The sequence below is a fragment of the Suillus clintonianus genome (assembly GCF_016758775.1).
Source record: "Suillus clintonianus strain FC179 chromosome Unknown DEU56scaffold_1, whole genome shotgun sequence".
NCBI lineage: Eukaryota > Fungi > Basidiomycota > Agaricomycetes > Boletales > Suillaceae > Suillus > Suillus clintonianus.
Window position 1 is genome coordinate 286,957 of NW_024539225.1, and position 21,866 is coordinate 308,822.

The 21,866-nt window shown below is 49.6% G+C and overlaps 6 protein-coding genes across 6 annotated transcripts; 3 read left to right on the forward strand and 3 right to left on the reverse strand.

Annotated features, from left to right (window-relative positions):
- Window positions 1–23: 23 nt before the first annotated feature.
- Window positions 24–2,075, reverse strand: DEU56DRAFT_762884 (UEV domain-containing protein). Its single transcript, XM_041350767.1, has 6 exons — window positions 1,915–2,075; window positions 1,624–1,862; window positions 1,301–1,567; window positions 512–1,245; window positions 339–441; window positions 24–268 (listed from the first exon to the last, which is right to left on the reverse strand). The coding sequence occupies exons 1-6, from the start codon at window positions 2,048–2,050 to the stop codon at window positions 170–172; spliced, it is 1,578 nt and encodes a 525-aa protein (XP_041215514.1). The 5' UTR covers window positions 2,051–2,075; the 3' UTR covers window positions 24–169.
- Window positions 2,076–2,670: 595 nt separating this feature from the next.
- Window positions 2,671–4,421, forward strand: DEU56DRAFT_722071 (uncharacterized protein; the record flags this gene model as incomplete). The annotated part of the gene is made up of 5 exons (XM_041347715.1): window positions 2,671–2,821; window positions 2,888–3,055; window positions 3,107–3,244; window positions 3,398–4,039; window positions 4,096–4,421. The coding sequence occupies 5 exons, from the start codon at window positions 2,671–2,673 to the stop codon at window positions 4,419–4,421; spliced, it is 1,425 nt and encodes a 474-aa protein (XP_041215515.1).
- A 207-nt stretch (window positions 4,422–4,628) lies between these two features.
- DEU56DRAFT_2662 (nucleolar complex-associated protein-domain-containing protein) lies at window positions 4,629–7,515 on the reverse strand. The gene is made up of 8 exons (XM_041345366.1): window positions 7,411–7,515; window positions 7,122–7,354; window positions 6,508–7,072; window positions 6,176–6,455; window positions 5,994–6,124; window positions 5,569–5,940; window positions 5,222–5,516; window positions 4,629–5,165 (listed from the first exon to the last, which is right to left on the reverse strand). Exons 1-8 carry the CDS (start codon window positions 7,450–7,452, stop codon window positions 4,654–4,656), a joined length of 2,430 nt encoding a protein of 809 aa, XP_041215516.1. The 5' UTR covers window positions 7,453–7,515; the 3' UTR covers window positions 4,629–4,653.
- A 164-nt stretch (window positions 7,516–7,679) lies between these two features.
- DEU56DRAFT_867166 (armadillo-type protein) lies at window positions 7,680–17,970 on the forward strand (the record flags this gene model as incomplete). The annotated part of the gene is made up of 24 exons (XM_041355408.1): window positions 7,680–7,847; window positions 8,309–8,535; window positions 8,595–8,687; window positions 8,986–9,100; window positions 9,153–9,276; window positions 9,323–9,429; window positions 9,483–9,623; window positions 9,865–10,038; window positions 10,094–10,450; window positions 10,673–11,056; window positions 11,118–11,197; window positions 11,285–11,616; window positions 11,669–12,066; window positions 12,116–12,610; window positions 12,688–13,026; window positions 13,080–13,269; window positions 13,323–13,532; window positions 13,582–13,911; window positions 13,965–15,307; window positions 15,360–15,640; window positions 15,691–16,776; window positions 16,826–17,121; window positions 17,169–17,708; window positions 17,759–17,970. 24 exons carry the CDS (start codon window positions 7,680–7,682, stop codon window positions 17,968–17,970), a joined length of 8,022 nt encoding a protein of 2,673 aa, XP_041215517.1.
- Window positions 17,971–18,345: 375 nt separating this feature from the next.
- Window positions 18,346–21,418, forward strand: DEU56DRAFT_3034 (glycerol-3-phosphate O-acyltransferase). Its single transcript, XM_041345562.1, has 10 exons — window positions 18,346–18,648; window positions 18,703–18,829; window positions 18,880–19,269; window positions 19,323–19,636; window positions 19,690–19,881; window positions 19,934–20,090; window positions 20,146–20,392; window positions 20,452–20,596; window positions 20,648–20,764; window positions 20,814–21,418. The coding sequence occupies exons 1-10, from the start codon at window positions 18,502–18,504 to the stop codon at window positions 21,270–21,272; spliced, it is 2,295 nt and encodes a 764-aa protein (XP_041215518.1). The 5' UTR covers window positions 18,346–18,501; the 3' UTR covers window positions 21,273–21,418.
- On the reverse strand, window positions 21,364–21,860 carry DEU56DRAFT_2917 (uncharacterized protein). The gene is made up of 4 exons (XM_041345508.1): window positions 21,805–21,860; window positions 21,675–21,755; window positions 21,590–21,615; window positions 21,364–21,536 (listed from the first exon to the last, which is right to left on the reverse strand). Exons 2-4 carry the CDS (start codon window positions 21,738–21,740, stop codon window positions 21,455–21,457), a joined length of 174 nt encoding a protein of 57 aa, XP_041215519.1. The 5' UTR covers window positions 21,741–21,755; window positions 21,805–21,860; the 3' UTR covers window positions 21,364–21,454.
- Between the last annotated feature and the right edge of the window lie 6 nt (window positions 21,861–21,866).

Genomic DNA, 21,866 nt, shown 5'->3' on the forward strand with positions numbered 1-21,866 from the left:
CAGATTACTGACTCATTCAAACGTGAACCCAACACCAATTTTTGACCTCAGATTAGCTAAAGATCAATCAAAAGGGTCTCGAACAGCACGAATAAGGCAAGTACGCTATCGAGCACCCTATAGAAGCCTCATCAACTTCTAGTAGTATGCGACCTTATTAATACTGGAATTAGCTGTAGACTATAGACGTTCCCATTGGAATGCCCAGCTGGATCTTTTCCATCAGTGCCCTCTTTGTGAACTGTTCTTCCGCGAGTACACGGGTACTCTGAGCGAGATAGAAGATAGAAGAGCCGCTATCAGTCGGAAGTGACGATGTGATAAACCTAAGGGCTCACCCTCAAAAAACGTTCTAGATCAATGCGCCCGGTATTCAAAGCCCTATGTAGATGATAGATAGTATCTTCTATGGCATTGTCTTCCGCGACCAAGTTGATGAGCCTGTTTGGAAAGTCGAATTCACGCCGGTCAGCAGTGGCCGATGATGTGGACAAATAGCAGTATTCCATACTGGTTATGTACGATGCTCGTGGAGCAAATCAACTCATCAACTTCGGGATCTCCCTTCCTTCGCAATTCAGCGATGTTGCGCTCCCCTTGATCAACAGTATTCCGCAGTCTGTTAGAAACATTACTACAAACGTCTCGAACGGCTTCTAAACGCGCCATCTCATCCCGGATGGCAGGTTCTCCGGCAAGAAGGTCCGTTTGCTGCGCTCGCAGACGTTCGGCATCCAGAAGCATGACCTGAGACAGAGAAGCAAGCTCCGAAGCGATCTTGTCATGTACTTGGGCGTGCAAGCGGAGCAACTCTGGGTTTGGTGGGCGTGGCGGTGCTATCGTGGGAAGCTGTGGCACAGGAAGTGACGTCTCCTCATCTAAGAGGTTCGGAGCGGTAATACTACTAGTAGATACAGTCGGCCTGTGCCATAAATTGGGTGGGCGTGGCGGCGGCCCATGAGGATGCTGTGAAGTGACCGGAGGTGATGGCGTGTTTCGGGCGCGTGATTGATTGAATTGACTTGATATGGCTGGACCAGCGACTGGTGCGGACCAGCGGCTATCAAGATCCGGTGGCTGAGCGGGATCGCGTGGAGGTACTACAGGTGGTCGCATCATAGTGCCGTCATTGGTGTTTCTGACCGTGTGCTGATAGTTTGAAGGGCGGCTGTAAGTTGGAGGACCTGGGATTTGGGGTGATTGTGCCGAGGGTAGAGCCGGCGGTGGCCGATTGAGCAAATTCGCCTATGAACATCCATTTCATTAATGAATTACATGAAGAGAAGAACAAGGAGCTTACTGTAGAAGCATATTGAGGGGATGGAAGCGAAGCCGCTATTGCAGGCTTCGGTGGCAATAGTGACGATGGAGATGAACCGGGCTTTGGTGGAAGCGCTGGCCGATCATTGCCTAGGGTAGGAGGAGATGAAGGTGGTGACAGTGACTGGCCAGAGCTCTGCGAAGGCAAAGGCGAGGGAACAGTAGGTGGCTTTGGTCTGGCATAGACTGGGGGACCACGGGAGAACTCTTGCTGCATTGCTTCGAGTAAAGCTGATAGATTACATGCCTTGCTCGGGGGATGAATTTTGGACTGATCGGGGGTTATGTCGCTAGTGGACTTACCTCGCTCTTCTTTTCCCAGTGTTGGATATATTCAACTTTACATCTACCACTCACATCAATATGTTTACTCGGTCTAACGAGCATGTCTTGGGTTGGAACAACATATACTATTGGGGGCTGGCGGGGGTACTCTTGTGTGACCCATACAGCGATGGGGATATTGTACGAAGCTCCGCGAAAGGATATGGGTAGGACCCCATGTAGACATAGTAGCAGCTGAGTGCGACCATCGTCGTAGGCTGAAGAAGATTAAGTCGTGGGTTTAAAGATGTAATCTGATAATTACTGAACTGTACACGTCTGATTTTGGACGTAGAGTTGAGAAACGAACGAGAGCAGCATCAAAGTCAAGCAGGACGCGATCTTTCTGAGGATATGAGCTGACGTTCTGTCGCAACCATCTCTGGGTCAAGGATTCGGTACTCATTCTTACGGTATACGGTGAAGTAGTGTGGCTGTGTTGTGGACTTGATCGGAGTCCTAGTAATTTAAACTCCGCTTTAAATCGGCATAATTCGGCAAGTGGCCGGTAGTAACATCGGACCGACGACACCACCTTGGCAACCCAGGAGCAGGCCCGGGTTGATGTGCCTTTTTCATTGTGATATCCCTAAAAGATTTGAGGGCTGTGGTTGGAGACCTTTAAGGATGTATCCCCCCAAAGTTTTTAGATCTTATTTCAGAGATGCATTGAAATGTCTCTGACTCCACTTTGGTGGCCGTGAATTACCAAATATGTAAAGAACCTTAACTGGGCCTCGAAAGGTTCTTATTTTCTCAGCGCCAGTTCCTCGATCCGTTATCTAACCAGGGCCATTTCAATAAGATGTTTATCCGAACTAGCGGTCCTCATATGCCAGAACCGGATCTTTAGCCTTGGTCGTCAATATCCTGTAACGCTATGCTGATTTCGTTCTCATTAGAGAAACCCTGCCGAAACCGGGTCTCAGATATATAAAGCTTCCATCCTCTCCCTCCTTTCCCTTCGTTATCCCAACTTACGATCCTACCTAGCCTTGCGCAGCACTGCCCCGCTAACGGTGCACCATGCGCACTTCAAGGCTTTCTCAGTCTGTCTCTCGTGAACGAGATGCCTCTTCACCTACCACCCTCACTCCTCAAAGGAAACATCGCAAACTACTTAAAGATGGCTCCAGCGAGGTCTGGCCAGAAGAGATTGAGCGAACGTTCGTTGAAGGTTTGTCCCCCCCCCCACCTCCAATTACTTCTTCACTCCCTAACTCTTCCGCGACGCGCCATCTAGGTCTTCGAGAGTACTGGGAATCACCTTGGGCAACCTACTCTCGCGGCAGAAGTCGTTGGAGAAACCAATTCTTGGTCGAGTACTTACAGCGCGCTGGAATAGATCGTTCCAAGAAGCAGGTTGCAAGCCACATACAAGTACTTCGCAATATGTGGAAAGGCGAGCCAGGTTAGTACTTCATTGAGCGTCTAATAGTGTCTTGTTGACCACATGTCGTAGAGTACCATTTAGTAGCTGGTGGCGAGGAACTATTCCTTGATACTGGTCTTCCCCAGGTCAAAGCAGAGGACTTTCCCGACTCGCATCTGTTGGAATCCATGATGTTTGATGATCACTCCCCAGCATCAGACCGTTCTGGTCGCTCGGTATCTCGTACGTCCCGCTCTAATGCTCCCCGTGCAAGTCCCATGATGGGTTCCAAGATGGAACCCACAATGCCGCCATATCCGAGCTGTCGGATACCAACGGCCGACGATGGATGTCGTCGCGTGCGATCCATGTCCGCTTCAGAGACTGCTGGCAATGAGCAACGGCAACTCTCCCCGCTGTCATCTTCACTCTGGACCCCTGATATGTCGGTCCGGACAGCAGCATCTCAGTCATGCCCAAATGTGCCATATACTGCCACGCGCGCGGACCTCGACTTAAACCGTGGCTATGAACGGTCGAGTCATCCCATGTTCACCGCTGACCAAATGTTACCGGATCTCCTCCTCTCGGATTCTCCACGGATTCACAACCCATCAACGCTCTATTCTGGTGCGCCACGTCCGCCCATCTTGACAGCATTGTCGCTTTGGGCAGAGGGCATGCAGCCCGCCACGGTACCGGTGGATGCGCTGTCCTCCCGAACACAGCCAGCGGACCTGAACGTTTCGGTTGTGGCACTGCGTGTTAAGCTCCGTCTCCCTCCCATAGAAGCTCCTTACTCTCCGGCACTTCACGGTTTTCAAGGATCGATTACATGCAACGCTCCACGCACCTCCAGTATTAGATGCTCCACAGCTGTTTTCGTAAGAAACCAGTGTGTCTCTCGGGAAAGTAGTTATTGTTCCGTGACAGCTGCGGATTCCACCGGACCTGATGTACTGGATCATATTACCTTACTCTTGCCCGATTCTCAGCTGAGTCGTAGCCGATGGTTGGATCCTAGTGAGTACACGTGTTAAGCCCAGTCTGCTGCCTCGTGTTGACAGTGTGTTATCCAGATATACAAGCATGCATTGTACAGAAAATCGTCGTTGATGAACAAGTCACCGCAGTCATTTACTACGATCTCGACAGAAGGCAGTGTGAAAATATTCCATCTGTGGAGCTCACCGGGTTCCAAAAATACACTGGCCACGCGGACAACGCACAGGTGCCAACTACCAGCGCCTTCGTACCAAACTATACATATACACCTGGACACTGCATACCACGTACCATCCATGCCACCCCGACTTCTCTATCACATGCGCTCACTCCCCCTAGCACGAACTCCTCTCCCATGAGTGTTCCATTCCAGGGCTCGCCATATATGATGTCTTCATGAACTTGACGACCCTTATTTGTTTATCACCGTACGCTTTTCGTTTGAACTGTTTTGTTGTATCAAACTTGCGGCGGAAGCCACTCACGGACCATGTTAATTCGGACGTACAATCTGCTTTTAATCTGCTTTGCTTGACTTTAAACGTGTATCTTCAATTGATTGTTTGTAGCACACTAATGTAGATACCTTGTACGACTTTACTGCGCACCATAATATGTCATTCTACGTGTTGTTACGATCTTGTATAATTGGACAAACTGCGGGCGGCTTCACGTACTCGACTATCGTAATGGTGCTGTTGCAGAAGGGACAGCTCCCAGAAACTCGTCCCAAACGGATGACACAGTTGAGGGTCGTCAACTTCAGGAAGGTATATACCATCAACTCGCCTATCTTCAGTTGACAACAAAGCCTCGAGTTTCGGGTCCTTGGCGACCAAACTTTCCACAAATTCTAGTGCGCGGAGGGCGGAGCTCGGCGGCCAGTTGAGTGACGCAATCAGTAGGCGTTTGCCAAACGCTGCTGATCTCGAATGTATCGCCGTGTTCCCAGCACTTCGCGGAGAAAAAATAATATTCAGCGCTCGAAAGAGCATGTCCGCAATTGATGCCGGTTTTGAGATTCCGAATTTTGAAACGAACACTCTCGGTGGAGGTGCGTCGACTTGCATCGATATGCTGACGGGCAGTATGATTGCATATAGATGATTGACGAAGTCGGTAAGATCAATATTGAGGGCTTCACCTAAAGTACGGCAATTAGAAGCGTGGAGGTAATTGTTGGGATGTACTATGACGAACCTTGTCCTGAAAGAAGCTCAAACGCGGTTACGATACACAGTAGGCGATGTTGAATGTCAGTAGTGGCGTCAACACTAAATGGTTCTGAGTCATCATCATCAGTGGGGTTTTGCCCCGGTGCTTCGCGTAGAATGAGATCCTTGAGGACCTGCATCAGATCTTTGAAGAAGTCGATGTTGATAAGGTGAGCGAATTTGGAAATGCCTCGCAAGGCCGCCGGCAGAAGGGGCGTCGGACGCGGATGTTTGAGTATCCGGAAATATAGGACAAATAGAAGCTTCAGGGTCTCAGTGTGCTACGCCGGAACGGTCAAAACTAACTTTATGTCGACAAGTTACGAGACTCACTGTGTTTGCGCGCTCCTCCTTGTCAACTTCGGCTTCTGCGTCGCGCATCTCACGCTCGATCTCCTTCCGTTCTTTTAGGACTTTTTGCGCCTTTTTGCTTAGGTGAGGTTGTTCCGTCGGCTTGCCTTTGGCTCGGCGGGCCGCGGCCTTGCCTTTCGACTGGATATTTTTGTCAACTTTGGAGTCCGAGGCGCGGACATTGAGTTCTGTCTTGAGGCGTAGATGCAGAAGACACGTAAGTACTTCAGGATGCACATTAAAGTGTCTCTCTTTAATCATGCGGTTTAGGAGCTGGACGGCTTCCAGGGAAGGGGCACCAGTCTGGTCTTCTCGGAAGACGCTGATCAATGTGTTCATACACAGATCAGAAGCCTGCCATTTCAATTGTCAAGTGGGGAAGGTACGGCATATATTGACTAACTTACCTCATCCCACGACTTCTTGCTCAAACGCGCCACAATACACGTTATCAAGTTGGTTCTAAAATTGAAGTGGGTGACCTCAGTGGCCAGGGTACACATACACTTAAGCGCAAGCTCTGCCAGTTCGCTCTTGGCTGTATGGAAGTATCAGTCAGCCGCTATCAGAACAGGAACGCATGCGTCACCTTTGAGTTCAGCCTCAAGCGAGCGGAGGTAATTCTGGTACACAAGCACAAAGCCCTGCTCCCAATCTCGGGTACGGGCTACCATTTGGCTGACTTTTTCAGCCTTCTCTTTATCGGTCAACGCTCGTATCCGATAGCCGGGTATCGTGTCCTTGAAAACGGCGAGCTGTGAAAGCATAGCTAACTTCCGTATCACAATATGATTCAAGACCGGCTCTGGGTGGGAAGGAGACGTAATTTTCTCCAGAGAGAAAGTGTGAAGCCGGCGAAGTAGCCCTAACTGTCAAATGTGTCAAAGGAAGAGCAGGCCTGTTGGCGGGTGAAATACGTACACTATTTTCTGGCTCTGCAATTATCTCCTGGCAGATGCTGGCAATCTGGTCTTTAGCACCCTGTATACGGGCTGTTCGCGATTTGTTGCCAACGACGTCGATGACGGCGGGACGACCAAAGCGGGCCCCGGTGGCGACGTCGTCTATTCTATTTACTTCAACGGGCAGTTCTTGCTCTTCCTCAGATTCATCGGTGACATTGCCTTCTTCGTCCGACGATGGAGGAGCTGTAACTTTCATGCCTGTTGAATGTATTCGCCCATCCGCTGACTTGATTGGTAGCCCTTGGATTTGGCGGTCTGTCTTTGCCTCGCGTGATGCTTGAACTTTCCGGGGAACACGTTCATAAGACATCTCGGCGTCGGAATCTAGATCATCTGCACTAGATAAATCCTGATCACTGTCATCGACAGAAGACTGGGAAATAGTTTCCATATCATCGTCAATACCAGAGCTCCAGGCCTCTTCGTCCTCATCATTTGAGTCGATGGACGGCAAGTCATCCATTTTTGGTTTGCGGACTGGCTTGTTCAATTGTTTCAGACGCTCAGTCTCCTTCTTGCTCCTATGAGAGACGTCATGTACATTTAAATACCATGTAAGGGAGAACATACGTTGATATGCCTTTGCGATCAAGCGTATTTAGGAATCCCGCGCCATCTCCAAACTCCTCGAGGAGACCAGCATCCTCTTCGGAGAGATCACTATCTTCGGTATCCGCGTCACCGTTGTTTCCGGGCACTTCGATATAGCCTCTGTCTGCAGCTCGCTCCTTCCCTTTCTTCGATTGTGTTGTACCAGTCCTTGGTTTACTGTTTGCCTGAAGCTTTCGCTTTTTGGAGGGTGCCTGTGCGCAACCATCAGTTATAATTGCATAGCAAATATTCGCACAAAATGACGCACTGGGGCAGTAGGAGCCGTTCGTTTTTTGCCCTTCAATGCCATGAAGTTGTACTAGTCCCTGCAGGATTTCCGATGAAGCAGCTGCAAACCTGATCAAAAATATGTCTACCCCAGAAAGGAAACAGACTTGGTGAACGCGACACTGCCACTGACGCGTTCTAGCAGCAACCCTTTCGGGCGCGGCAGCTTCAAGCATTCGATCATCGACTACTTCAATAAGTACTCAAGAGCTTTCTATCTTCACAAGTACTGTGGTACCGCATCGCGCGATGGATGGTCGAGCCACGCCACCACCTGTTCACCATGTCCTCAGGCCACATCATATTGATCTCATAGCAATGCTATTGCTGATTTTCAAGGAATTCGAGCTTCAGAAGACCCTGCCGAAAGACTTTCTGCTCTATATGTATCGATTTCTCATGATGGAAACGTCCGAGGTGGGTTTGGAATTTCTCCCGAAGGAAGTTGCGATCAATAATGTCCGCCTCAGGTGGTTGAACCTAGGTCCCATCAGCAGTTGTTGAGAATGGTCAAAATTGCGCCTAGTGCGGATACACCGGTTGTCCAGGGGCTTATAGGCGCTCTGGAGAATGTGGTAGGCACATAAGTAATATTTGCTCTTGGCCCTCTCTCATCGGATGTGATCGCAGGCAAGCCAGCTCCGAGCGCTTGATCAACTTACTAACTTTTTCCTTAGTAGGTTTTTTATGCCGATTTACCTTTCAGTTATGAATACTTCCCAGGCACACCTTCAATATTTGTTGAAAAAAGTGATGACCAAGTGAGTCAAAACCATTGCTCGGTAGAGGGCAATAGACAACTGATGGCCTCCAGCCGGCCGTTCTGGTAGGCAGTTACTACCTCCTGTAGCGCTCTGAGCTTAGAAAGCCGGCCATAGCGTCGAACATCTCTGTTTGGTTTCTTTGTGCGTAGATGTTTCGTCAGTTTCATCAAGCTATCATTCTATGGCGTCGTGCAACTGCAAAAAGACTACCAGGCGTGGGTTGCTGGATCCAGCAAAGCAGGTTATGGACCTATAGAGAAGGATCCGCTTACTTCTGATATATGGCTATTCAAGACGTCGAGTGACGTGAAATCTTGGGCGCGACCTGAACCATTTGAAGCGTAAGCAATACATCTTCCTTCCAGCAGGCTATGACTATATGATACTCATTGGACAATAGCTGGGAAAAAGGTCTGGCAACGGGAGATGGTATTATAGGTCCCGAGAACTTGCGTAGATATTTTGAACAGCATTTTCATGAACACAATGATTCGTGCGTCGTGTTAGTTCAGCTTCCTGCGCCCTACCTCACTGGGTATCTTGCAGGGGTGTTCGACAGCATGCGTTGCTGAATCTGGTACGGATGCACTATACTCGAAAGGAATATCCTGCTGCCAGCAAGGTATCCGCGATATCGTTTCTTGTTCTCCACAGTTCTCACAGTGTTCACATACAGCTACTTCATGAAGCTATTGCAGTCGCTAGAACAAGCGGAGATCGTATAACTCTCCAGCATTGCATCAGGTAATTTATCTGCCCGTTTGACTGTGAAATGTTGATTTCCGATTTAGCATGCTTCATCGCTTGCCATCCCTGAACGAAACTCCAGTCTTAAACGAGATTCAGCCTGACCTCCATCCGCTGGAGGTGTTGTTTGACGTGGCAAAACTGCTTGATCCCCAATACGTGAATGACAGCCCATAATGCTGCATGATTCTCTTACTGATGCCACGCGTAGGGACAACCGCTGACGTTATGCTTTGAGAAATTGATTGAGGCTATTGCCCTACACAATAACTGGGTAGACACCAAGCGCATGTGCAGTCACCATGCAATGCAAGCTGTGCTGTGGCAAACGTTAGGTGAGGCCATCTGGAGTTAGCGTGACCGAAAAACTGACATTTACAGGATGCTACGATCTTGCCGATGTTGAGGAATCGTTCGTGTTGTTCATCACGAAGGCTGGCCAAGATGACCAAAATCATCTGAACACGCTCCTCAATCGCTCTTATAGGGTATGCATGCGATTGCGAACTATTGAATGAGATGCTGATGTTTTATGTTTAAGCGTGGTAGAAACGGATTGTATTCAGAGGCATTGGCACTGCTACTGCATCCGGAGACGTGGCGCGGCCTTTCATTGGACGAGTACCACCAGTGGGCAGAAGCTGTTTGGCATATACTAGCTCTGAGGACAAGTCGTCGGTCCGTTGGGTTCTTTTCTGAACTTATATTTGCCGAATTGACATTTATGGCAGTGGACAAAGGCGGTTCTTTGACGACTTTCTCTTACCCCGAAGGCCTTCGTCATCAACTTTCGTCTCCAAGGAATATTTCTTTGATGAAAGCTCGACTCCGCTTCCCGCCATAAACATGGAATTGCATGACGTAATGAATGCTCGAGTAAGCCTGTTCTTCTCATTCTCGGGCTCTTGCTGATTAAGTATCAGCGGCGCGGTCAAGCAGTGGCTGCGATCCAACCGCTTCTGCAAGCTCTTTGGCAAGCAGAGTTTCAAGGCAGGTTTCCGTTGTATAGATTAGGCATTATACTCCTCGCCGATGTTGGCTTGGAGTTCGGAATGTCAGATCATTGTCAGCAATTGATTCTAGGGATCATGCCACAAGTAAGTTCTGTCGCGCTGCGAATCGCAAGGGATACTGAGACCCTGTTGGCAACAGATTTTGTCCGGACAGGAGATGGAGCACCGTGCATTTGCAAACCACACTCTCGCAAGGTGCATGATTGCGTCCATGGATTCATCAAGTAAGACATTTTCAAACGCGTTGGTGCCTGGCACTTATATCCTGACAGAAGCAGGCCTTCGAGATGCGCTGCCATGTTTGCTTATGGCAGAAGCTGACTATATGTCCTTGTCCATGCTAGAAGCCACCTCGGAAGTGCAGCAGCTACTCGTAGTTGCCTATCATAATCTTGGTATGACAGCTGAAGAGGAGGGGGCTTTTGAACGGTATACGCAGTCGACAAAGCTGGCTCAAGCTTTTGAGGAAAACCCCGCAGATCCGGAGGCTACGAGGGTATGGGATACAGTTACAGAGATCGGGAAATCCTTGGCCTCTAGATAGACACTGTTTGACACATAAATCAATATCACGCGTATTTCTGTCACGTGAATGTGGATCGTCACGCCACCGTCACGTTCCGTGACCTAATGGGGCGCGTTCTCGGTGATGTTCGACTAACTAGTCACGATCTCTCTCGATAACTTTTAAGCTGGCATGGACGGGCCTCCGCCTCAGGAGGAAGATTTCTCTTCCCTTCCAATATCAGAGAGGCTTAATCACAAGAACTGGAAAGCCCGTGTAAGCGGATACGAATCTTTGATCAAGACTTTCCAAACCACCGCATCCGACACCGACCCCGCATTTAAGCCCTATATCAACAGCCCTGATCTTCTTAAGAAGATTGCCACAGATTCCAATGCTGTGGCACAAGAAAAAGGTGTAGAGTGTCTCGTGGCGCTGGTCAAGTTTGCTGGAGAGACTGTGGCAAAGACCAGAGAAGCTGTTGTGCCGGCCTTAGTTGACAAGTGTCTTGGGTCTGCGAGAGCCGGTACAAAGAACCAAGCAATAGAGCTTATTCTTCAATACGTGGAAGTTGAGAATTCCGCTGCTGGTGTTGTAGTGCGTGCAGTGTCGCCTTCTCTTGATTACCCATGGTCTTACAGGCATCTCATTCACTCAGGCGGATATCATACCCGGACTTTCTGCAAAACAGCCAAAGACCGTGGCTGGATGTGTATTTGCTTTGAAAGAAGTTGTTCGGTAAGCTGTCTGCTGCTACACCATGGCACCTCTAACCTGCACCTTGAAATTCTGTTTCCGAGCGAGCTGACTGTTGATTCTGTGCAGGACTTTCGGAACTCAAGTGACCCCTCCGGCCCCTGTTTTAAAATCATTGCCCAAGATATTCGCGCATGCCGACAAGAATGTCCGTTCAGAAGGCACGCAACTCACTCATATATTATATCAATACATCGGTCCAGCAATAGATCCTTGGTTATCGGAGCTTAAGCCGGTGCAGGTCAAGGAATTGCAGGAAGCATTCGAAGGGATGGAAAAAGCAGAGAAGGGCAAAGGAACCTTGAAGTCTGAAAGGCTCACCCGAGCGCAGCAGCGCGAGGCAGAAATGGCAGGCGATGCAGCTGATGGGGGCGAGGCTGAAGCAGATGGGCAACCAGAAGGTCAGAATATTATCAATAATTCTTGAGGAGAGATTAATTTCTCACTTTCCAGAACTGGATCTCCCCGATCCTCGCACTCTGGCAGAGCCAGTTAACATTGTTCCAAAATTTCCCTCCAACATGCAGGCTAACCTCACGTCTTCAAAATGGAAAGAGAGAAAGGAGGTGTTGGACGAGCTGCTTACACTTGTAAATGCCACCCCTCGCATCCAGGACGCCCCTGAGCTAGGAGAACTAGCGAAGTCGCTTGCCGCATGCATCTCGAAAGACGCAAACATCAATTGTGTCATGACCGCTGCTCACGTCATGGAGGGCCTGGCAAAGGGCATGATGTCTCCGTTCGGTAGGCTCAGGGAGACCGTAGTTCCTTTGATGCTAGAGCGCTTGAAAGAACGAAAAACGAATGTTACGGACGCAATCGGAGCTGCATTAGATGCCGTTTTTGCAACGGTACGTGGTTATGATTGGATTCCACTTTTGTGGTTGATGGGTTCTGCAGACCACTTTACCCGATATGATACCTGATCTGATACCAGCTTTGGGAAACAAGAACCCACAAATAAAGGAAGGGACTCTCAAGTTTCTCGCTCGCTCGCTATCGACTTCAACGACGCCAGTGCAAACTGGCCAGATCAAGATACTGACCGATCCGCTCGCTGTTTTGCTCGAGGATGGATTTGAGGGCGCACGCAATGAAGCTGCTGGCTGCCTAGGTATCCTCATGAAGATGGTTGGGGAGCGACCGCTCAACGCTCTGATGGATGGGCTCGCCGATATTCGCAAGGCGAAGGTGAAAGAAGCATACGAGAAGGCTGTGGTAAAATGTAAAGCTGGCGCTGGAGGACCGCCAAAGGCTCCTGCCGCTGCGAAAGAACCTCCAAAGAAAAACGGCCCACCGCTCAAGAAAGCAGGAGGTCCTGCTCCCTCAGATGCACTAATGATAGATGAAGAACCTCCCAAGAAGCCGGTTGGGAAACCGCCTGCCAGGCTTATGGTTCGCATTTTATTCATCCTGAGGATACTCTTAACATTTCACTACCACAGCAGAAGAAAACCCCGCCCACTTCTGAGGCACCGGAAGCAAGTTCCTCAGCTCCAGCCAAGAGTGGTCCTGCTGTCAAGAAACTTCCTCCCACCGCTTCCGCGAAACCTTCGAAGCCTGCCGCTCCCGCCGCGCCTGGTGCTATTGACACTTTCAAATATAAACATACTCCTGAGGATGCTGAGGGTCTTGCGGCCGAGTTAATACCGGCGACTATCATAGAGGGCTTGGGAGATGCGAACTGGAAAGCCAGGCTTGCCGCATGCGAAGAAATGCAGACTTGGATAGAAGGTGTCGTTGAAGATGTTGATGCCGAGGTCGTTGTCCGAGCTATAGCGAAGAAGGGATGGTCCGAAAAGAATTTCCAGGTCCGTTGGTCTGGCCTCAGATGCGGTTTTCCATCATGTAATATTTTTTCCAGGTATCAGCAAAACTATACGGTGTCCTGACCGTCCTTGCCGAGCGCTGTCCGTCATTCGGAAGGTCGTGTGTTGCTTTGTCGACAAGTCATCTGTCTGAGAAGTTGGGCGACATGAAGCTTAAGAAGCCAGCTGGCGATGCACTGACGGCCTTTGCAGAAAAAACATCTCTACAATTTGTCCTTAACCAAGGCACGTTCATGCTCCTTTTTGTAGACCTGCCCTTTGATGACCTTCGAGTATAGCATATGATCCGCTTGGAAAGCAGAAGGCTCCAAAAGTCCTTGCTGACGCACTTGGATGGATCGATAACTCCATTGTCGAATTTGGCATTGCTGGCGTTTCCCTTCGTCCTCTGATTGACTTTTTGAAGACTTCTTTGAAGAACTCTAACGCGGCTGTGAGGACAAGTGCTACAAAGACCCTTGTCTCTGTCAAGTTGTTCGCAGGATCTAGTAAGAGTGCTATCAACTTTGTAATTGAATCCTCCAACACGATTCATAGGTATCAAGGACTTCCTGGAGGACTTGAATGCTCAGCTTTTAGTGACTATTCAAGGCGAATTCGACAAGGTCGAGGGTGCACCAGCACCAGAGCCAATTCGTACTTCTGCCGACATTGCAGCATTGGCACCTGTGACTGGTGGAGGAGCCGCTAAGGGGCTTGACCCTTTGGACGATCTCTTTCCGAGAGTGGAAATCGACGGGCTGCTCAAAGGCACGACCATTCTTGCTGATACCAAGAGTGACGCTTGGAAAGCTAGGAAGGAGGCTCTGGAGACGCTCCAGGCGCTTCTGGACCAAGGAGCAAATAAACGCCTGAAACCGACTATAGGCAAGGATGCTTCTCCTGATCAAGGTTTATGGTACTGATACTCATGCGCCCAGGCGAGATTGCACAAGTTCTTAAGGCCCGAGTGCTGGACACCAATAAAGCTGTACAAAGTCTTGCACTTGACATAGTCGCTCGTATCGCAACCGGCATGGGCAAACCCTTTGAGAAGCAAAACAAGCTTTTCGTAGTACCAGTGGCAACTGTTCTTTCTGATCAAAAGGCACCTATTCGCGCGGCAGCAATCCAGGCTTTAACCGCAATGGCTATCGCAAGCGAGGGGCTGGATTCTATGGTCCATTTTTTGGGAACGGCTCTAGAAGCGGTTAACCCAACCCAACGAGCCTCTCTACTTGGGTGGATAGCCGACTATCTCAAAGAACATCCTCCTACCTCGTCGTTGGACCTAAGCAGTTGGGCTGGTACCGTGGTCTCTTGCCTCGATGATCGGAGCACTGATGTCAGGAAGGGCGCCCAAGCCCTTCTGCCCCACCTGATCACCTTTGTCGGCTTTGACAAAGTTATGCAACAGACAAATTCATTAAAGCCAGCCTCGAGGAAGACTGCCGTTCCTATCATTCAAGCAGCTCGAGATAGTGCAGCTCCACCACCGACTACTCCACCTGTGGCAACAATACCAGCAAAACCTTCTGCTTCAAAGGTTGCCTCCTCAGTACCCGCAAATTTATCACCGAGTCCCCCTCCACCATCTCCAGCTGCCCAAGCTTCCTCCACAACAGCTAGTAAACTCACGGGTGTCCGACGGAAGTTGCCACAAGGGACAAACTCCCGACCGGACTCTCGAGCGGATTCAGTGGATGAACCTGCCACGTCTCGCCTTCCCGGAAAGTCGGGAATCGGTGGCCTCAAGCGCGCAGGAGCGTCAAGTATTACTACAAAGAGTTCTATGGTACCTCCGGCAGTGGTTTCTGCTCTCCCATTCTCCAGTATGAACATGGAGGCTAAGCGTGCGAGATTAGCCAAGGATGCTCAGCGGTGGATTAACGAAGGTGGAACTACCAGGAAGGATTTGGCCGATCTCCTGCAGCACCAAATGGAGCCACATGCATCCAAGGACCTTGTTGCTCAGCTATTCAGCCACGACCACAACGCTGTCAACGATCATGTCTCAGGATTGACTACGATGCACAATTTCTTTTCTGCCGCGGAGTCTGGAGATGACAAATTTGGAGTCCCTCCGGACGATCTCAGAGCCGTCGCTTTAGCCTGCAGCGATCTCGCTCTGAAATATGTTTCTATCAAGGCTCATGAACCTCAGTCCAACTTAAGTGCCAAATGCCTAGAAGTGGTCGAAGCTGTTCTTGCGTTTTTGCGCAGTATTGACGCTCAAATAGACGACTCAGAGGCTTTGTGCTTCCTCCCGACATTGATTAACAAGGTGCGGAACTGATTATCATGGTGTATTCGGTTCTAACGTATACTTCCGCTAGCTCGGTGACGCTCGTGAACCGGTGCGCGCCCGCGTGCAACAAATCGTTCAAATGATGCCAAAGGTGTATGCATTCAGCCGGGTCTTTGACCTACTGCTGGAGCATGGCATGAAATCTAAGGTGGCAAAGACCCGCCAGGGCGCTCTGGATGAAATCAGCAGTCTCCTGAAGCGCAACGGTATGTCTGCATGCAATCAGCCCAGCAAGGCCTTCCCTGTCTTGGGTTCTATGATCGCAGACAAAGACTCCGCCGTGCGAAAGTCTGCTCTATCTGCTCTAAGGTAAAGTCTGTTCCTTGTCATTGCTTTGAACATTGATAGACGAGATCTAGTGAGGTATACTCCTTGATTGGAGAGAAAGTCTGGTCGCTTGTGGGATCATTGTCACCAAAAGATAAGACGCAGCTTGAAGAGCGTCTACGCCGCGTCGCAGGGCCCAGTAGCCCAGGCAAGCCGGTTCCGCAGACACCTGCGCATCCTGCACAAATCTCTCGTCTGGCAGGCACTGGTGTGCGATCAGATTCGCCGACCTCACCACGACCAGCAAGTCCAGCCATCTCGGGTATCTCCCGATTCGCTAGACCAGGTTCCCCTGCCAAGACGCCGCGGTCTGCCTCTCCAGCTCCTTCCCACATTGCCAGACCCTCCTCTCCAATGCGACCGAAACTTCCAGGTATCACCGTTCCATTGGCTATGGCAGGCTCAAGTATTGCCGCGCCGTCCTCTCCTTTGGGCCCGCGCCCGAAGAGCATGTTACCATCGCGTCTCGGACCTCCTAAGCCTCGCCCAAACTTTTCTGGATTATCCTCGAATGTTGCCACACAAGAGGCTTCAGAACTACCGTACACCATCAACGCTAATGGCCACTCATACACCAATGCTCCATCTATGCCTTCTACAGAGTCTGTGGAGACTCTGGTCGATAGTGCACACACATATGACGATGCCCCTGGGTTTGATGCTCCCGACGACATCACAATTACAATCTCTAGCATACTGAGCAGTGATCCCTCTCGCAGCGTAGACGCTCTGAAGAAAATCCAAAAGATTCTGGTTACAAAGCCAGAAGATGGGCACGCATCCCCGGAGTATCGTGAATTGGCGGAACACACCGAAGGTCTTATAGAAACTATCACGCTGCAAATGGCGCATGTCTTCGAACGTCCCGAGGATCTAGTGTCTGACGAGAACTTCAGATTGGCGAAGCACCTCATTCAGACACTCAACACGTTCTGTGACCACATCTTCCTGGCTGAGTCGCTAACCGTTGACATCCTCACACCACTATTAGAGGAGCTTACGCTGAGATTGTTGGAGACTGACGAGAGTCACGTCACCAAGGTTAAGGACCTGTCACGATTTATCAATATGATCATCTTGAGGCTGTTTGCCACAGGACGCAGGATGTCCATATTCCGGTGCGTGTCTTTGCCACCCTGATGTTACCTTCCTGACACACTACGCTAGTTCCCTGTTTTCCCTGCTTTTGCAGATCGTGAAGCCGTTTCCTAGCAATGGAACACTCTCGGACTCCAAAGAGGCTCGTGTCGCTGAGCTTGTCTTGAAATGTGTTTGGAAGCTAGCTCGAAACATTCCTCAAGATCTGAAGGAGCAAAAACTTGATCCGGTTGAGCTCTTGCCTGCTGTCGAGCACTTCTTACAGTCTGTACCTCCAAACGAATGGAGAGCCAGAGCCACGAATAAGGTCCCGTGTGGGGACATGCCGTTGAGGACCATCAAGGTTATCATTCAGCATGTAGTTGGTATGTGAAGTCTCACGGAAGTAAACTGTTGACTAACCAAGTCTTAGCGCATTATGGCGATGAAGTTTACGACTTCCTTTCCGCATCCTTTGACGACCCATCCGCGACTATAGTATACCCCTATGTCTACCGCATTCTCAACTCCACCTCTCGAGCAGCAACAGACCTCCCAATGCGGTCGAATCACAGCCCACCAGAGCCTATTGGACGCCCATACTCAGCAGCTTCCAGTCGACCGATATCGCCTGCAGCCTCTTCTGCCAATCAGCAGTCTTCCCCCAGTCACCGAACAAGCCCAAGTGTCTCTTCGCACAACGGTTTCTCGCCGCCTGTTGAAGAGCCAGATCCGGAAGCACAGTTGATCACCATCATAAATCACATCTCCAGCGAGACCACAGGAGCGATGCACAAGGAGGGTATCACTGAGCTGCACCAATTCTTGAAAAATTACCCGCACAAGCGACCTCGCGTTGAGAAGCTGCTAGAGACAACTGGCCCTGCATTTCGCAAGTACATCAACCGCGCACTTGCGAGTAGGGCGGCTGAGGATATGGAACGAACTGTGGCGGTCGCAAGCACACTGTCAAGTATGTTTCTTCATTTCAGTTTTCAGTTTCATCCTTACGAAGTTTATCAGAATTGGAAGCAAATGGCCATGAATCGCCCGTCCCTAGTTCTCCTGCTCCCAGCCGAGTGGAAATGTCGCCTCAATCTTCACACCATACACCCGATCTGCCAGCAGAGGACCGATTGCATCAGCTACACGGCATATTCCACTACAATCGTGCGAGTACAACAAGCAATGGATCTTCCCAAAGTGCCGCAAGACCTCGGATATCGGAGAGCTAACTTGAACCAGACTGATGATTGAAGGATTCTTTCAACATCCCACTCTTTTTTCAACTCCTGCTTTGTTTCTGCAGTTCGATCATTTACGACTCTTCAAATCCCCTTTTAATCAGGATACACAATTTTTGTGATGTTTATGAATTATTTCGAGCCACAAGTCGGAAAATGTATCATCAACCGCGGAGGTCTTCTGGTGACATAATGCAGGAAAGAATATAGGTCATCAGATATCGTTTGTTGTCGCGGATGCACGACCTAGTGCGAGACTCAGCGTAGGAGAGCGTGAGCAGCGGTGAGATCACCAGTGTGTAAAACGTCATGAGGATATCTTGACAAGTAAGCAATACGTCAAGTACTAGTACTTAGTGGAGTCTATTTGGACGTGTTGTGACACCCCAAATTTTGGACATTGCAGTGGATGTGCTCAGCAATCCCCTAAAGCACGCCGTACCCCAAGCCTACGCCTTTCTCTTTATACCATCATATGTTGCGTGACCAACCACTAACTAACATCTATAAGGCCTGTTCGTAATGTCTTCAGCAATCACATATGAAGCCGCACTGGTATTCTGGCGTATGGTCACGCAGATATTCTTCAGAGAGATACGACCACGGGGTGCCTTTAACATCCCTCCTGAGGGCCCCCTCATTTTTGTCGGTGCTCCCCATCACAATCAAGTGAATGGATGTTCTGCATCTCTGTCAACCCCCGCTGACCGTTTCTCTATGTAGTTCCTTGATCCTCTCCTTCTCACCTTAGAGGTTTACCGCGAGACACACCGTCATGTTCAGTTTTTAACTGCTGCTAAGAGTATGAAGAGGAAGGCAATAGGTTTTTTCGCCCGCCTCATGGACAGTAGTAAGTTCATTGTATCATATGTTCCACGCTCCCCGCTGACTTTTGTTCAGTCCCCGTTTCTCGAGCTACAGACGAGGCAAGACCTGGGACTGGCTTAGTATATCTCTCTCTGGATGACCCGTGTCTAGTCCTCGGGGAAGGCACCAAGTTTAAAACCGAGTTTGTCCCAAAAATGCAAATCATGCTTCCAAAATCAGTCAACTCAGCCGTTGCCGAGGTCATCGAAGTCATTTCAGATACGGAGTTGCGCGTCAAGAAAGAATTTGGAGGGGACAGTGGCAAAGGAACAATTCGTATCCGGGAGAAAATTGGCGAAGGTCGAGAAAATGGGATAAAGGGCTTAGCGTTCAAGGTTCTGCCATTCATCGACCAGCAAGAAATGTATCGTGGTGTATATCAGAAACTGAAGGAGGGAGGGTGCATTGGCATATTCCCCGAAGGCAAGCTCACTACTCATCATTTTCATTGCAGCTTTTCATCGTTGGCCTCTTAGGTGGAAGTCACGACAGGACAGATCTACTCCCACTCAAAGCTGGTGTCTCCATCATGGCGTTAGGTGCCATGGCCAACGATCCAACTGTGCAAGTCAAGATCGTACCTGTCGGTTTATCATATTTTCATGCCCATCGCTTCCGCTCCCGCGCTGTTGTGGAATTTGGAACTGCTCTCGATGTGCCTACTGAACTTGTTGACATGTTTAAAGAAGGTGGTACCAAGAAGCGTGAAGCTGTAGCGAAGTTCTTGGACCTCATCTATGACGGGCTGAAAACAGTGACGATTCGTGCTCCAGATTATGACACACTTATGGTGCGTTTACGTCAACATTTACTCCAAGTAAGTGAGAACTGAATGCCATACAGCTTATACAAGCCGTCCGCCGATTATACAAGACACCAGGGCAATATCTTACCTTGGGCCAAGTAGTCGAACTGAACAGGCGCTTCTTGGAAGGCTACACACACTTCAAAGATGAGCCCCGAGTACAGAAACTTCGGACAGACGTTTTGAAGTACAACCGTTTGATTCGTGATCTGGGGATTCGTGATCACCAAGTACGTTTACGGGCGACTTCCAATCTATACACAGTCTCACGTTTTCCGCAAGGTTCCACGAGCCCAAAAGGCGAGCTGGAAAACGCTTGGCTTACTCGTTTATCGTCTCGTGCTCCTGATCATCTGGACGTCATTAGCTTTGCCAGGAGTCATACTTAATGGTCCCATGTTTATCTTGGCATCAATTATTTCACGTCAAAAAGCTAAAGGTATGTGTTCGCGCTTACATTTGATTAATTACTCAAAGCACTCACTTTCCTTCAGAGGCACTGGCTGCATCAGTAGTCAAAGTGGCCGGTCGCGATGTGCTTGCAACTTGGAAGATTCTCATTTCTCTCGGTATCGCCCCAGTCATGTATGCTTTTTATGCTATAGTTGCGACAATAGTTGCCGTGAAAGCCAACGCGTCTCTGGCCACGAGGATATCGACTCCCTTCCTTGTGATTTTGGCTTTGCCGTTCATGAATTACGCCGCCCTAAAGTTTGGCGAGGCTGGTATGGACGTACTGAAGTGAGTTTTTAGAAGACTCACTCCTAAATTATGTACTGACCGTGGTTCGATTTCCTTAGATCTTTGCGGCCCTTGATAGTGGCGTTGATCCCCGGTCAACAGCGGTCTTTTGACAAAGTGAAAGCCATGAGAGTTCGACTTTCTAATGAAGTTGCCGAGGTTATCAATGAGTTTGGCCCCAAGATCTATGATGATTTCGATCAGGCAAGTCCACAGCAACGTGATTGATGCCTGGTGTTTTGACAACCAAACCAGTTCCGTATTTTAGTCCCTGCAAGCGCACCTCCGTCGACAGGCAATCCCGGGGTTTGGCGGCGAAAGAGCAGCGTGGGGCAAGTTGATGCTCAAGGTAATTTGTTGATTCATCCCATGGTAAGTATATCCAGGTTTCTCTGGTCGCACCCTCATGACCGCTGCACAGACATGGATTGATGAGCGCCTCTTCGGATGGAGCCGGAGTGCTAAATGTGGAACAAGCGCGTGGGGAGGAAGTACCCCGACTCAGGACAGCAGCAGACCGGCAACACCTGACCTCTCAGATGACGAAGACCATGGAGATTACGACCATGCCGTCAACTATATATCCGCGTATGAGGACGCTTCGCGGCACAAGGTTCGGAGTCGACAGGGATCATACGCAGATCTCCAGAGGCTTCGAATGACCGCTACTACTCAACTCAACGCTTCTTCAAGTTCCAGCAGTCTCCGCACCAATGAGTCACAATCTCTGCATATGCGACAGGGTTCACGGCAACGCAAGCAGAGCTTATCTGACCTCGTTCCGGTCGAGCGCATCGGGTCCGTAGATCGGCAAGAGACATTTAAAGATGTGACCACGAGCTTGAACAAAGAAGCAAGCGGACAATTTTCGGGTGCTTAACTTGTGGGCGATGTGTGACTATGGCAGAGGACTGTACAAATTGCATGTGATGTATGAAGTATTACATTGCGATTGCCAAACTTTATGGGTGTCTATTCCAGGCATAGCTGTTCATAGCTGTTCCACAGCGCAACGAGGATAGCGATCATAGCGGAGAGAATGGTCATCAGGCGTCGGAGGGGTTAGGAAGGGAGGCCTTTGATCTCGATGTAGGCATTCTGGCGAAGCATTACTTTCGAAAACTCCATGCCGCACCCAGTGCACCTATCTCAAATATATTAATAAGCCTCGTCAGCGTTTGCAACGGAAAGACACACTTAATATGTTCAGACTGATTGAAAAACTGGGACGGGCGGTAATGGAAATTGAGATAAACTTGCGACGCCTGTCAACGTCACCCACCTGTATGTGCGTGCAGCCTCCTTGGCGAGCCTGGTAAGAACCGAGAGCTTCGCCACCTAGATCCATGCATCTAATTTCCCTCTACGTGTCACATTAGAAGAGCGTTGGCACAAAGAAATGAAGTGCATACCGTCCTACTTGAGTAGCCATTGATAGCGCTAAATGACTCAATCAGCCCCTTCTGTTAATTGT